Source organism: Phaethon lepturus, unplaced genomic scaffold (assembly GCF_000687285.1).
Source record: "Phaethon lepturus isolate BGI_N335 unplaced genomic scaffold, ASM68728v1 scaffold15579, whole genome shotgun sequence".
Classification (NCBI taxonomy): domain Eukaryota; kingdom Metazoa; phylum Chordata; class Aves; order Phaethontiformes; family Phaethontidae; genus Phaethon; species Phaethon lepturus.
Window position 1 is genome coordinate 21,548 of NW_010562903.1, and position 13,849 is coordinate 35,396.

The 13,849-nt window shown below is 49.7% G+C and overlaps 1 protein-coding gene across 1 annotated transcript in view; it reads left to right on the plus strand.

Moving 5' to 3' along the window:
- LMCD1 (LIM and cysteine-rich domains 1) overlaps positions 1-11,350 on the plus strand; it is a 15,479-nt gene extending 4,129 nt beyond the window's left edge. Inside the window, 4 exon segments of the mRNA XM_010294439.1 lie at positions 3,924-4,259; positions 10,521-10,674; positions 10,677-10,705; positions 11,192-11,350. Of these exon segments, the coding sequence (XP_010292741.1) occupies positions 3,924-4,259; positions 10,521-10,674; positions 10,677-10,705; positions 11,192-11,350 (678 nt within the window).
- Positions 11,351-13,849: the final 2,499 nt, after the last annotated feature.

Consider the following 13,849-nt stretch of genomic DNA (forward strand, 5'->3'; position numbering starts at 1 on the left):
GAATGCTGCATCACCCTGGCCCCTGTGCCCAGGGACCCTCCAGCCACCTCTGCCGAAGCGCAGCAGCAGCACGTCCATGTCCCCCGCAGACTCAGGGACCTTCCTGCCCCAGGGAACAGGAGCAGCAAAGCTCATCCCACCAAGGTGTGCCAGCCTGGAGGAAAGCTAGGCTGGGCTCTGGCCAAGAGCATCCTGCCTGCAGCTCCTGCCTGTGTGGGCATGAACCCCTCCCAGGTTCAGCACTGCAGCTGGGAGGGTTTTTCCTTACAGCTAAACATGGTCCAACAAAAAGTACTTCTGTTTAGGTTTGGTAAAGAGAACTCGGGGTAAAAAGGGGAAATGGGGAGCATGGTCCCATGCAGAGGGCTGGATCTGAAAATAAGACCCCAGCCCCACCTTCCCTTCTGCACCCAGTTTCTGTCTGGGCGAGCAATATTGCTGTGGGAACGAATGGAAGTGGTTTTCGGCTTGTATCAGTGTTAGCCAGCAGAGCATTTCTTGAGGGAAAGCATTCAACTGGCTTCTAACTGTGTTGTGGTACTAAAAACATTACATATTACACTGTCATTAGTGGACAGCTTTTGCTCTTCAAATTAAACAAATAGTTTAAAGCTGCTGAAAATTGCAACCAGATTTTTTTAAAGAAGAATTGGGGAAACAAATATGAAATTGCAGCTGCAGACCCAAGAGGCAGACTATTTCTTAAAACTCAGTTGCCCTCGCCCCCTTGGAAAGGCTGACTGGGGGTGGCATGAAGCCTGTACTGGGAGTGCAGTTGGGGCCTGTGGTGCGAACTGGAGCCAAGCACTGGGCTTTAATGAGGGCCCAAGACCCCTGCGCATCCGACTGCCTGGCCGTTAATTGTAGCGCTGCTGCTCGCAGCCGCCTCTTTTCCTTTCCTTTGGTAGGAGCTGGCCTAGCGGGAATGTTTGTTTAACCAGCATTTGCCTTCCGCAGGTCCCACAGGGGATCAGGGAGCTTGTGAGGGATGGGGAGAACAATGCTGGCACTCTTCCCATCCAGCCTGATTCATTAAGCACGCTGCCCAGCCTGGGATTTATCAGAAACACGGGTTTCCCGGCTCCGCAAGCTGGTGCGGCACAGTGCTGCAGCACCTCGGGGCAGGCTGGGCTCCATGCTGGGAAGGATGCCCAAACTCTGCAGCTCCTGGGCTGCTTTTTTCTTCTATGGGCCTGAACCCCGGCCGCACCCCTTGCGAGCGCGCCTTTGGGGTGATCGGGAAGGCAGCCCCGTGCAGCCCCCGGCCCGGCAGCACTGGCGAGGGCAGCTCGGGGCACGCGTTTCGGGAGAACTTATGAGTTCTTCAAAGTGCCTGAACAGACTGGAAGGCATCTTGGTTCAAGTAAACAATGTGTGAGAGATCTGAAGACAACCTTGCTAAATTTTGGCTTGAAGATCAACTTGACCAGCTTCTAGGAGCAATGCTGGATGTCAGCCATTCTCGGGATAGTTCAAAAAGGATTTGGGCCAAGAAGCTTTTAGTGCATAACTGACTCGCTCCAGTGATTTCCTTCTGAAAGCAGGCTGGAAACTTGGGATTGTTTTTAATATTGTTATCCTGAAGTGGATGGTCCAATAATAGGAGGAAGTTCAGAGCATGTTTTCATTAAGCTGTGCCTGGAGAAGTTATGAAGTAGATGTTCAGGGTCCTTGGGAAAAGTGAAAAGAACAGATCATAAAATATCTCCAGAATCCAGTAGTTAACAGTGAAAACTTAAAATGCTCTTCCTCAAAATTATCTGTGCTAAGGCAACATAGTAAAGCATTTGGCCTATGCTGCATGGTAGCAGCAGAAGAAACAACTTTTTATGATCCTTCATTTCAGTTTTTGGTGTCAGGTTGAATTTTTTTTCCCTGATTTAGTCTCTGGACACACTTTATGGCATCTGCAATTATAACTTGAAGCATTCCCCTGATCAGGGAGTGAAATCCCACCACAGGTCTGGGCAGATACTGAAACCTGCCACTGACCAGTCCAACTGTACTTTTAAGAGAGGCTTGAGACTTTGCTCTTCTCCCTCGCTTTCAGTGCGGACATCTTGTATTGGCAGTGGAGAGTCTGGTGCTGGAGTGGAACAAGAGGCTTCAGATGCTCGTGCTGGCACAGTGCCATTCTCGTAGCTCTGGTATAAGTGTTCATGAGTCTTGGCACGTTTGTAGTGGATTAAGAATTTATTCCATTAAGATCCTACCGTGTTACTACTCTGCTAGCGCTCTTGCTGTGGCTGAGCCAAGACAGTGCAAACTGCATAGTGTACACTGTCTCAGCGTTCATGGATGTGCAGCATGGAGGCTTTGGTTGCTGCTCTTTCCAGTTGTCAGGTTTCACTGGCAGTATCCTTATTTTGTGGGACAGTGCCTGTGTGAGGCCTGGGAGGAGCTGTCAGGGAATTCTGGTCTCTTGCTTCTGTAGTTCCTATTAGGATTTCGCATGTCTGTGAAAGCCATCTGTGCACCAGATCACTCCTGCAACATCCTGCAGCTCTCTAACCAGCCATTCCTCAGCAGCACCTTCTCCCACAGGGCGACAACCCTCCCTCAGTAAACTTCTGGATATCAATCTTACCCTTTGCATGGAGGCACAATATACTGAGTGTTGATGTCTAATGTCATAATGTGCAGTGATGTTAACATGTGCTTCAAGAAAGAGACGAAGCCCTGCCTCCTTTAAATCATTTTTCTATTGCTGTTGCAAATCTTCAGGCAGGAATCTTGCCCTGCAATGCTGCTATCTGGCCAAAAGCAGCTGAGGTGAAAGCAGACTCCTTAGAGATGTGTTGTCTTCAATGTTGTGCAAATGTTTCTGTATTTGAAAGGCCATGCTGAACTAGACTACGTACAGTAAACAAACAGTTAATTGCTTCTCGCCTTTTTTAAAATTTGGTTTTCAATGCTGACCAAGTAAGAAACAAATTTAAAGAACAGCTGGATGCTGTTCTTTAAAACAGAATGGCAGAGCGCCAACTGGCTGCCCCTTAGCTCTTCACACTACAATAGGAAAAATGCTTTGAGTGGGAAACTCCCTTCCCCTTAGCACCAGGCCAGAAGTTAACTCTACAGACCCCACTGTCCTGCAAATGCTAATTTAGCATGGGACAGACCTCTCACAAGATCAGTTTACTCTGCATTGAAGATAGTGGCTTAGTGGCCAGTTGAGTAGGAGACTTCATTTTGGATAGTTTCTTGACATTTACTTTCCATGTTGCAGGGCATCAGTGACCAAACACCTTCCCTCTACTGCAAAATTAATAGTTGGGTAGAGTTGGTGGCTGTCAGTGTTACATACAGACTCAACTGCTATCTGACTACTTTTTCCTGTATTAAGATTTTTTTTTTTAATCGATAAAAGGGGATCCTTTGCTGCAAACTACTCTGCATGCAGCCCATGAGGGCTATGAGGTGCTCTTGGTGCAGCCTCTGACCTGCTTGCCGGAGCTCTCCCCATCCTGGCGTGAGGCAGGAGGAAGCTGGCTGATCTTGGGGTTTGTTTATGGGTTTCTGGTTTTTTCAGCAGCCTTGTTGTCAAATTACCTGGACTAGTGGCATGCTAATGCAGTGAGGCTGGGTGTGTTGGGGTCTGGGTGCAAACTAAGAGAAGCAAGTCTTTGCTGCTCTGTCTTTCTAGGGGGTCTGTTTGGGTTTTTAAAACAAAACCAAAAACTACCCAACCTGTTTTCTGAGGATGAAATGATTAACAATAGCCTGGCTGCTACTTGCATCTGAGCAAGTTCAGCCTTTTATTTCTGAAGTGTAAGGTTAGAACAACTCAAAGGGGAAGGGGCACATTTTCTGTCACTGCTCTTCACATGAGTGGAGCATCTGTTTGCAGAAGCAGCAAAGAAAGCTCGTGCTTCCCTACTGAAGGCATCTCAGAGTAACTGTTGGTGCTCTCTCCATCCCAGGCCATGCAGTACATGGAGCTGATCCCGAAGGAGATGCAGCCGGTGGCGGGGACGGATGGGGCATACTATCGCCGGCGGCAGCTGGTGAGGCAACTCCCGCTGTACGACCAGGACCCATCCCAGTGCTGCGGCCTTGCGGAGGGCGAGCTGAAGCTGATGGAAGACTTTGTGAAGAAGTACAAAGCCGAGGCGCTGGGTGTTGGGGAAGTGGCGCTGCCGGGCCAGGGCGGCAGCGGGAAGGAGGAGGGGAAGCCGCAGGACAAGAGCATCGCTGCCAGCCAACCCCCCGAGTCCACCAACGGGGCCCCAGAGCATGTGCCTGAGGGAGGGCACTATGTAAGTGCTGCGCTCTGTGGTGGCGGGACGGGCTGGCAGGGGTGTCCCAGCTCTGCTCTGAGTTTGGGGAGCTTTCAGGGAACAGCTTCAGCCTCAACTCGAGGTGGGTAAAAAAGATTGCACCAGCCAGGGTTATCTGTTCCTTGTTCACAATACTGCTTCTGTGGGCTTCTCCAAGCCTGCTGCAGTGCTTTTTCAAACTACCGGAGCAGTGCCGTGATGCTCAGTTGTGTTGTGGCGTGCTTTGGTACAGCAGTGTGAACAACCCCAGTGGGACCGCTCTCGTGCTCCTGCCAGCCCTGCTGAGCACAAGTCTCCATCTCAGGGGTGAGGAGGGATGGGTTATCTCTTCACCATCTCCCTCCCTCCACAGCAAAAGCTGTGCTGAACCACCAAGGTCAGTAAATTTTCCAGTAGCTGCAGGAGCCAGTGATTTCAGCTTTGGATTCTTGGCAGCTCTGAAAGATTGGGCATGACATGTCCCTGGATGACTGTGCATCAGTCAGGTACTCAAGATCAGAAACCATTCTGCTGCGAGCTAGTGAGTGTTTCCAGCTAGGTTTCCAGACCAGTGCGAGTGGAAAGGCCGCAAGTGACGGGGTGGTGGCTCAGTCTAATTAATGCAAAGCTGTGAACATGGAGGTAGTGCTGCCAGGGCTGTAATCACGCCAGGGGACTTTGAACAGACTATGCCTGTCTCTGGGCATAAAAATACATTTCCATGGGGAAATGACTGACATTCCCCAACGCCCTTTTAGATTTATATTCTCCCGTCTGGAGTGGCCATTGTTGCTGAACAAATGCTTATTGTAAAATATGGTGAGTGAAAGTATTTCATAGTGGCCCTTGTGAGGGTGACTTGCAGCAGGGGACTTAAAGATGGGGAAAAAAATGGTGTCTGAGTGTGTTTAAGGCAAGATCTTTCTAGCCATTACTGCACTGAGATTGTAACATGTTAAGAGCAGTTTTCATTTTCGTTCCATATTGGGTAATGTCTGCCCTCTGCTATGGCCTTTTCTGTTAACATGCATCTGACTTTGAGAGTCCGGTGATACAGTAGAAGTTTTTCACTACTAAAACAAAATACTGAATTGGACAAAGACTTTTAGGCTAAAAAAATAGCCAAAAAAAGGTTTCCATTAAACTCATTAATGAAAGTGATCTTAGCAATGAGGGTTTATTTAGACTGCAAGTTTGTCCTTCCAAATAAATACATAACTCTGATGTTAGTCTCTATAGTTTAAAGCATCATTTTTCTAGAGGCACTAGCTGAAAAATGGAACTGCTTCAAAAGCAGTTGCAGGAGATCCACTTTGACCAACATGCTGTGCAGCTTGGCTTGTAGCAGACTGAAGTAGTGTAGTTTCTTGCTGTACTGAAGAGCAGACCTCCTGTTCGCCCTCTAACAAAACACGACCAGTTTTAATTTGACCTTCTGTACAGGAATTAATGCAGCTGACCTGATACAAATGGACTGTGCCCCAAGATCTGAAATGTGCCAAACTTCCAGAAGGTCTACTGGATTTCACAAAACTGCACTAGAAGTAAAGTTCTGCCATAGAAAAATGACATCATACAATCATATGGTTGGAAGGGACTTTTCAAGGCCATCTAGTCCGAACCCCCTGCAGTGAACAGGGACATCTTCAACCACAGCAGGGTGCTCAGAGCCCTGTCCAGCCTGACTTGGGATGTTTCCAGGGATGGGGCAATCCGCCACCTCTCTGGGCAACCTGGGCCAGGGTTTCAGCACCCCCATGGTGAAACATTTCTTCCTTATATCTAGTCTAAATCTCCCCTCTTGTAGTTTAAAACCATCACCCCTTGTCCTATCACTACAGGCCCTACTAAAAAGTCTGTCCCCATCTTTCCTATCGGCCCCCTTTGAGCACTGGCAGCTGCAGGAAGGTCTCCCCAGAGCCTTCTCTGCTCCAGGCTAAGCCCCCCCAGCTCTCCCAGCCTGTCCTCCCAGCAGAGCTGCTCCAGCCCTCGGAGCGTTGCTGGGGCCTCCTCTGGCCCTGCTCCAGCAGGTCCATGTCTCTCCTGGGCCGAGGGCTCCAGAGCTGGACGCAGCACTTCAGGGGGGTCTCCCCAGAGCGGGGCAGAGGGGCAGAATCCCCTCCCTCGCCCTGCTGGCCACGCGGCTTTGGGGGCAGCCCAGGACTCAGTTGGCCTTCTGGGCTGGGAGCACACATTGCTGGCTCATGTCCAGCTTTTCATCCATCATCACTGCACTTTGCAATACATGTGAGGCTGAAATTAGATGTGAGCAAAATGAAGCCATGTGAAGACCAAGAATGGATGTAAAGGGGCTGAGAAATGAAGTGCATGCAGCCAACAACACTGGAGGCTTTAGTGTTGTTGATGTGTTCAGGGTTGAAATGTAGACAGCACACTCCAGACTTGGAGGTTTAGGTAGCTTTCTACTTGTGTGACTATCTCCTATGTGTCTCCTAAAACTTGGTTGTTAAACATGATGCCTTCTCCTAAGCCTGAGGAAGCTCCCCTGAGCCTCCCTCCAGTGCTGCTCTCTGGGATGCTGCAGGTGATGCTGGCAAGTGCCACCAGCCTGCCCAGGGCCACTCCAGGGCATGCTGTCCTCAGCCAGGAGCATTTGTCCCCAGCTGGGAAAGTCCTGCATGACTGCAGCAGTGAGGAGAGCTTTTTAAGAAAATGAGAGTGCTTTTGGTTCAAGGGTGTAGGGGGAAAATACGGTGCTTGAATAGCTTATTTTTGAGATTCTGATTCTCAAGCAGTTTGTGTGATGTTTCTTCATTGAGTCCATTAGAATTAGGACACAGAAGTTTGTTATTCAACAGAATCAATTCTTAATCAGCACCAGCTGCTTGATTTCACCCTATTTCAGATCAAGGTGTGAGTCTGAACTATAGATTTAGGAAGGGAGGGGTGTCAACTAACAAAAAAACACTACCATTGCTCTAGAAGAGGACGAACACAGAAAGCACCAAAGCTGCACCAAGAAACAAGCTGGAATGACTTCTTTGGGTGTCTGTGTGGTCCCTGTGCTAAGCTGGTTGAACCTCTTACTGCACACCCAGGCCAGCTGTGTTGAAATTGGTGTGTGAAGGAAAACATACAGGGCTGATGTAAATCGCCATGAGAGAGGCAACTGAGCTCAAACAGCTCTTTGAACTGCAGAGAGGGGCCCCATCACTGCAATAAGCCTGTCCTACAAGCTGAATGTTCTCCATCAAGCATAAAATCATCTTTAACCCCCTCAGAACTGGAAAGTCTTCTGGTGTTATAAGCCACTGTGTTGGAATCAAACCAAATCCTGAAGCAGCTGATCAAAATTAGCCATTGTCCCAAAAAGCCTGAGGCCAGCAATGCAGTGAGTGCTCAGGGGAAGCCTCATGTCTGGGGAGCTCCTTCTGTGGGAGCTGTCTTTTTCAAACTCGCTCTCTCCACTGGCTGCTATTTTGCAAAGCTTAGGAGACAGGGACGCTTTCTTGGCCAACACCTCTGGTAACTCCACTAATAAAGTCTTCATTCCTTTCCCTAAATGATGGAGAGGGAGTACCAGGTTGTAATCCCATCTTAAATTTGAAGAGCCACTTATTTAGTGTGTAAATGGCAGGGGGGTGGAAGTTATATGATGCTTAGGGAAAGCCCTGTGAATAATTGCCATAGAAAGAAACAGCAAAGTAAGTTGTTTTTTTAACAGTTCTTACTGGCAAGAAACTTGAGCTTGGAGTCAGAAAGCTGTTCGTGTTTGTTCCTGCTGGTAGATCTTGCAAGATAAGCAGAGCTGGGCTGGATGGGTCTGGCGGTTTCTCTGGGGGTGATGGTGCGGAGGCAGCTGCAGGGTCGGGCTCTCTGGTGCCTTGGGGGGGTATCAGGGGCGCATGATGGGTGCAGAATTCATCGGTGGCCGTCCTCCCTTGCTGACAGCGAGGCCGGTGTGCTGAGAGTAGTGCTCTGCCAGCCGCTCTGCACCGCACGCAGCAGCTCCACGTACTTGTGTTCTTGTTCATACAGACCAGAAATAGCACAGCTTCCGCACCCTGCTGGGCGTGCTCCTTTGTTGGCGTGGGTCTTGGGAGTACTTAGAAATGTGTCTGAAGCCCTTCAGAGTAGAAGAGGCAGACGTATCCCCTTTCAGACTCACAGGAAAGCCAAGCTAGAAAACATTTTGTCTCCTCTTGCCCTGCCTTCACATGTCATATGGGATTTGCCGGTAGAACAGGACATGTGTGTTAGTGTGGTGGAACCCCTTTAAGGACTGCGGGGCAGTCACTGAAAATCCAGACTGAAGGAAGGAGGAGGCAACAGCAAAATGTGTGGTGTGCTAGCAATAATAGTAACAAAACTAAGAAAAGCCACTTGGTGGGTGTAGATAGACCTGTAGCCACGTGCTGTAAAGGGAGAAGTGAGTTTAAGAAAACTCCTTAGATAAAAAGAATAGTCTTTTTAGCACTCATGCCATGAACTAGCAAAAGGGGCTGGACATGGTGGGAAAACTTGTCTGTAGTTTGATACTTGCAGAGCTCATAGAGAAACCCCGGTCCTTCTTTACTGGGGTTGCAGCGCGTCCTGTCCTCCCAGCGCAGCGTTTCCCAGGCTGAGGTGGCATCAGGGTGGTGTTCCTCGGGACACGCACCGGTGGTCCCCGTCCTGTCCCTGATGTCCTCCTGCAGCTCAGGAGCTGTTAGTTTACCTTCTACTGAGAAATGTTATTCTCGTGTCTCTTCTACACACCTCTTAGAAGCTTGTTGACTTAAATTGGAGCATTTGTAAGCAAAGTCATCATCTGAGCGCAGGGAAATTCCTGATCCCCTCCTCGACCCTGTGCTGCTCGGAGCGTGCTGGAGGGGGGACGCTGCTGTGCAAATGCTCTGGTCAGGCACAGCAGCGTAAACCACACAGCGTAAACCCCTACGCGAGCGGTTGCACACTGAATCTTGGTTTTGTAAAAGCCCTAGCCAGGCTTCTGCAGAGATTGCTAGTGGAAATCTGGCCCATCAGCCAAGGGCCCTGCTGGAAGAGACTCCGGCTGCTACTAAGAGCATTTCTTTTAGGGAGTGACAAAGCACAGCTATTAGCCTGACCTGGACTATCCAGACTTAAATGGGAACTTAAATAACAGCCCGTTAGCTTCAGAGAGGAGAGCTTTAAAGCTTATTCTTAACTAATTGCAGGATCACTCTGCACAGATAAAGGGTAAACCCAGTTGGTCTTGTGTGGAATACACATAGATGCTAATTAGTCTTCAGATTAGCCAAATTAATTCTGTCTCTTTGGACTGTTATAAATCAAAAGGACTGTGCTGAAATCTGTAGAGTGACATCTGTCTTATGCAGGAAAAGATAAATTTCCTAATCTTTATGCAAAATAACATCTTTGACATGCTGCACTTCAGCACCATAGGATGTCTTAACTCTTTCTTTGAGAACCTTTGGACTTTAGTGCAGGTTGGTTTTAGCTTGGGGGGGTCCCAAAGGCCAGACTCCTAGCTGATGGTGGTTAGTGCCATTGTTGCCTGCCAGAGGATCCGGATAGAAGAACATTAACAGTATTCCAGGTGAGGGCTGGCAAATACGTATTATAATGACTTTTAATTATATTATGCCTTGATGCTCTGCCCATATGTAGCACTGGTCCAAATGTTTGCGTAAGATCTGGGGTGATAGACTTGGAGATGTTGCTTCTGCTGGCCATGGGTGCCCCGTGACGCTCTCTGCGTTGTCTGAGTCCTACTGCACAATTGAGACATTTTCCCAGCATTTCTGAGCTGCAGCCATTTGGTTTCTCTCCAGTTTAGTTTTCCTTGCTCTTCCACCTCGCTGCACTGTTTCTGTGTCCTCACTCCAGACTGGTGTGTTTGCTGTCCCTTCCAAGCTGACATAGCTGTAAAATCTGGCTTTGGTGTTCTTGAGTTTCCCTTCAGAGAGCAAGAGCTCAAACAAAACCAACCTAAGCCACACAGCTTAGCAGTCCTGGAATTAAATGTTTTATTTCCACTGCCCTCCTTGGTGCTATGGGATGTCAAGCAGGAACACAGTACGTCCTTCAGGCTATTTAGATGCAGGAAGCATTGAGGATGTGCTTGGAAATCGTGTGTAGTTCTGTTTTGCTAACCGTGCTTCTTACCAGCTGTGCGGTTAAGCACGATGCATTGAAAAGATGCCGTGAATCAGTCTGAGAAGTCAATATCCATATCCTGTGCGCTGAGCATCACCGCTTTGCTCCCGCCCGACGTGCGCCCAGCCCCACACTCATGCCACTGCCTCTCCTTTGCAGCGCTGCGAGACCTGCAAGCAGGCAGTGCCGGGGGACTGCCCAGTGGTGTACGCCGACCGGGCGGGCTACTCCCGGCAGTGGCACCCAGCGTGCTTCGTGTGCTGCCGGTGCTCAGAGCCCCTCGTCGACCTCATCTACTTCTGGAAAAACGCCGCCCCCGGCCACGCTGCGCCGGCTGCGACGAGGTAGGGACCGGCTGGCTTCCCTTCGCCCAGTGCTCCCTGCCTGCACTGGGGGCCTGGCACAGCTAATTCAGTGCTTCTCTTGCGTGCCTCTTAACCTGCTTGCCCGCCCATGCCTCCTGGGATGCCCTCTGGGAGCGGCATCCTTCTGGTGCTGGTCGCCAGGGCTGTGGCTGGGGAGCTGGACGTGCCTAAAGAAAATGGGGGTAGAGCAGCGCGATGTCAGTGACAGTCTCGGCTAGCTACGCTGCATCTATCTCAGAGCAACAGCTCTAGTTGCATTTAAAACCTGGTGGTTTTATAGTGCTTAATTGCAGCCCACGGCTTTGGCTTAATTGCTCAGGAGCAGTCCCGTGCCTTTTATTGACCCCTTCCCGAAGCCTGGCCTGCATGGCTAACAGGCTTGGTGGGAGGCGCGGGGGTGGTCCTCCTGCCGTGCTCCGGCTTGGCAAGATGGTGGAAATAAGCAATTGTCTGTGTGTCCTACAGATCATCTTCTCGGAGGACTACCAGCAGGCAGAAGGCATGGCCTGGCACAAGAAGCACTTTGCCTGCCTGGAGTGCGAGACGCTGCTGACCGGCAAACCCTTTGCTCTTCACAACACCAGCCTGCTGTGCACGACCTGCAGCAAAAGCAAACGCCTCTGAGCAGCGAGCAGCCCAGGGCCGAAGTGGGCTGCCCAAGGTCCCACCAGGACTGGGGTCATTTGACGAGTACATGAGAAGGGGAAGGTTAAAAAAAAAATTAGAGCCTGGCTATTCACTTGCAAGCGACTAAGTGCCCCCTTGCATCCAACAAAGCTTCCAGGAGAATATTTCTTTGGGGAGGAAGCAAAGGAAATTCATACGCCTGCGGGTGGGAGGTATGTGGCGTATCTGACTAGGAGGGTCTGAGAAGGAGGTTCTGTGTTGTGCTGTTTTTTATAAAGGCTCTCCAAGCTTCTTATGACTAAGATCTTGCAATAGTCTTTTGGAAATAACGCATCTCAAAAGCTACTTTTGGCATACTAAACCTATGGTCATGGTCAAAAACAAGGGCTGTTAGTATTTTTTGAAATCCATACTGGAAGTTTATGCTAACAGGCTGCTGACAACTGTACTAAAGCAATGGGTTTGAAGAATTTGATTAACCGATGTGGTTACTTTCTGAAAGCAAATGATATGAAATTGCAGCAACATGTAGCTGTAGCTTTCTCCTAAGTGTACAATAATGTAAAAATAACAAGTTGGCACACAGAGCAATTGGTTTAACCCTGGCGAGATGAGAAGGGTGTGCCTCAGCCCATGTGAGCTCCAGCCCTGAAGCTGGAATGCAAACGCATTCCTGGGGGGTCCCACCGACTGGGCTCCCCGGCCTCTCGCCTGCCTCCCGCTGCCCATTGCTGCAGGCCAGTGTGTTTCCACAGAGCAGCATTGTGTTCCGGCTGTGATGCTGGAGGTTGTTAAGCATTTCAAGTATGGGCCTTTATTTTGGCTGGGTTTGACCAGGAATTTTATGGGAAACAGCTTTCCAGCCTAAGCTGTCTTGGGGGGGATGTTGTGCCTGAAGTGCTGCAATGCCAGTTTTTCCCTGTAGTGTATCAGTGACCCCCTCCAAGAAGCAGGGGAGCGTACCTCCCCCTCGGAGCTGGCAGCACCCTTGCCCTGGGCTCTGCCTTGCTCCCTGTCACGCAGCAATCCAGGCCCTAGGGAAGGTCCCCGTCCCCTCTTGGATCTGGTAGCGGTGACATTATTCCATTATAATAATCCCAATAATATCTGCACTGAGACTCTGCGGATAGTATTATCCAAGTGATGCTTCTGGTAGTCACTGAAAATACCAGATGGGTGAGGCTGGCAGATGTCTGTGTGCTCAGTCTTTTTTCTTATATTAAATGTCTACATTATTTGCCACAGAACTGGAATATTTTTTGCAGAGGTGAGTGTGCAAGGAGCTCACAATCAATACTTTTTCTTCCTGCTACAGAAGATGCTGGTTTCTCTTTTAAAGTGCGCTCCATGCTGTGGATGTTTGCTTGCTTATGATAAAATAACTTGCAAATCAGAGCTGGGAGAAACTGTACCTGCTCCGGGCTTAGAGCATGCGAGTCCGGGCCGGGCTCTGCCCCGTGGGGGTGCCCCATGCTGCTGCTGGGCAGGAGCAGGCCAAGTCCATCACCGTGTTTGAGCAGGTGAGACCGATGCGCTGTAAAGACATACCTGTGTGTGGGGTGTGAGTGCCTCCTACGCTTCGTCCAGCCCTGTGCTGTTGCATGGTTGATGTTCCTGGAAACGCTGGGATACTTAGAGTAAATGAAATGCTGCCTCCGGAGCTGGAGCAGAGCAGGGAAAGCCCGAGGCGGCAGCAAGAGCTGTAGCCGTGGGGTGATGGACGTGTGTTGCAGGGTATTGCGGTGCACGTGCTCCTGGGGCCACTTGTCCCTCTCGGGTTATTCAGTGGATGCGTTGGGTGCCCAGGGGTGTCGCTTCTGTAAGCGTGGTCGGATGCTGCAAGTCAAGAGAGGGTGTGTTGGCCTGAAGTTGTCTGAGGAATAGTAAAGCTCCCTTGGATACGGGCACTTTGGTTATAAGTAAAGTGGGAATGAAAAATAAAGCCCAGTGCTTAGCTTTTATTGCCTCTTCTTCATTTTGTTACAAGGGGAATGTCTTTACATCTTTATATATTTTTTTTCAAAGACACAGCGTTGTTCTAAACCCTATGATGTTAAGGCAGCCTAAAGTGTGCACACTCGGTGTAAGCAGTGATGGGAATAGCGTAAAACACTGATAAAACACTGTTTCAGCACAGACACTAACATCCCAACACCCTTCCCTGACGGAAAGTCAATGTCTGATTGCACACACAGCTGGCTACCTCTTGGTGATCTGCCTGCAAGGTAGGTGCACAGCCCGTACACAGGTGTCTGGAAGAAAACGAAATGCGACAAAATATAAATCAACGAAACACCGAGTTTCTAAAAGCGAGAGACTATTAACCAAACTACTGCCGTCACCGAAACCTCAGCGCTGAGCGCTGCCGCCTTCTCCCTGGGTGCGTCTGCTTTGGTTTGCCGCGGTCTCCTTGCAGGGCTCGTGGTAAACTGAGCGCAGGGATGGGTGTTCCTTAAAGGTGGGTGTCTGGATGGGGATGGTGGGTGTCCGGATGGG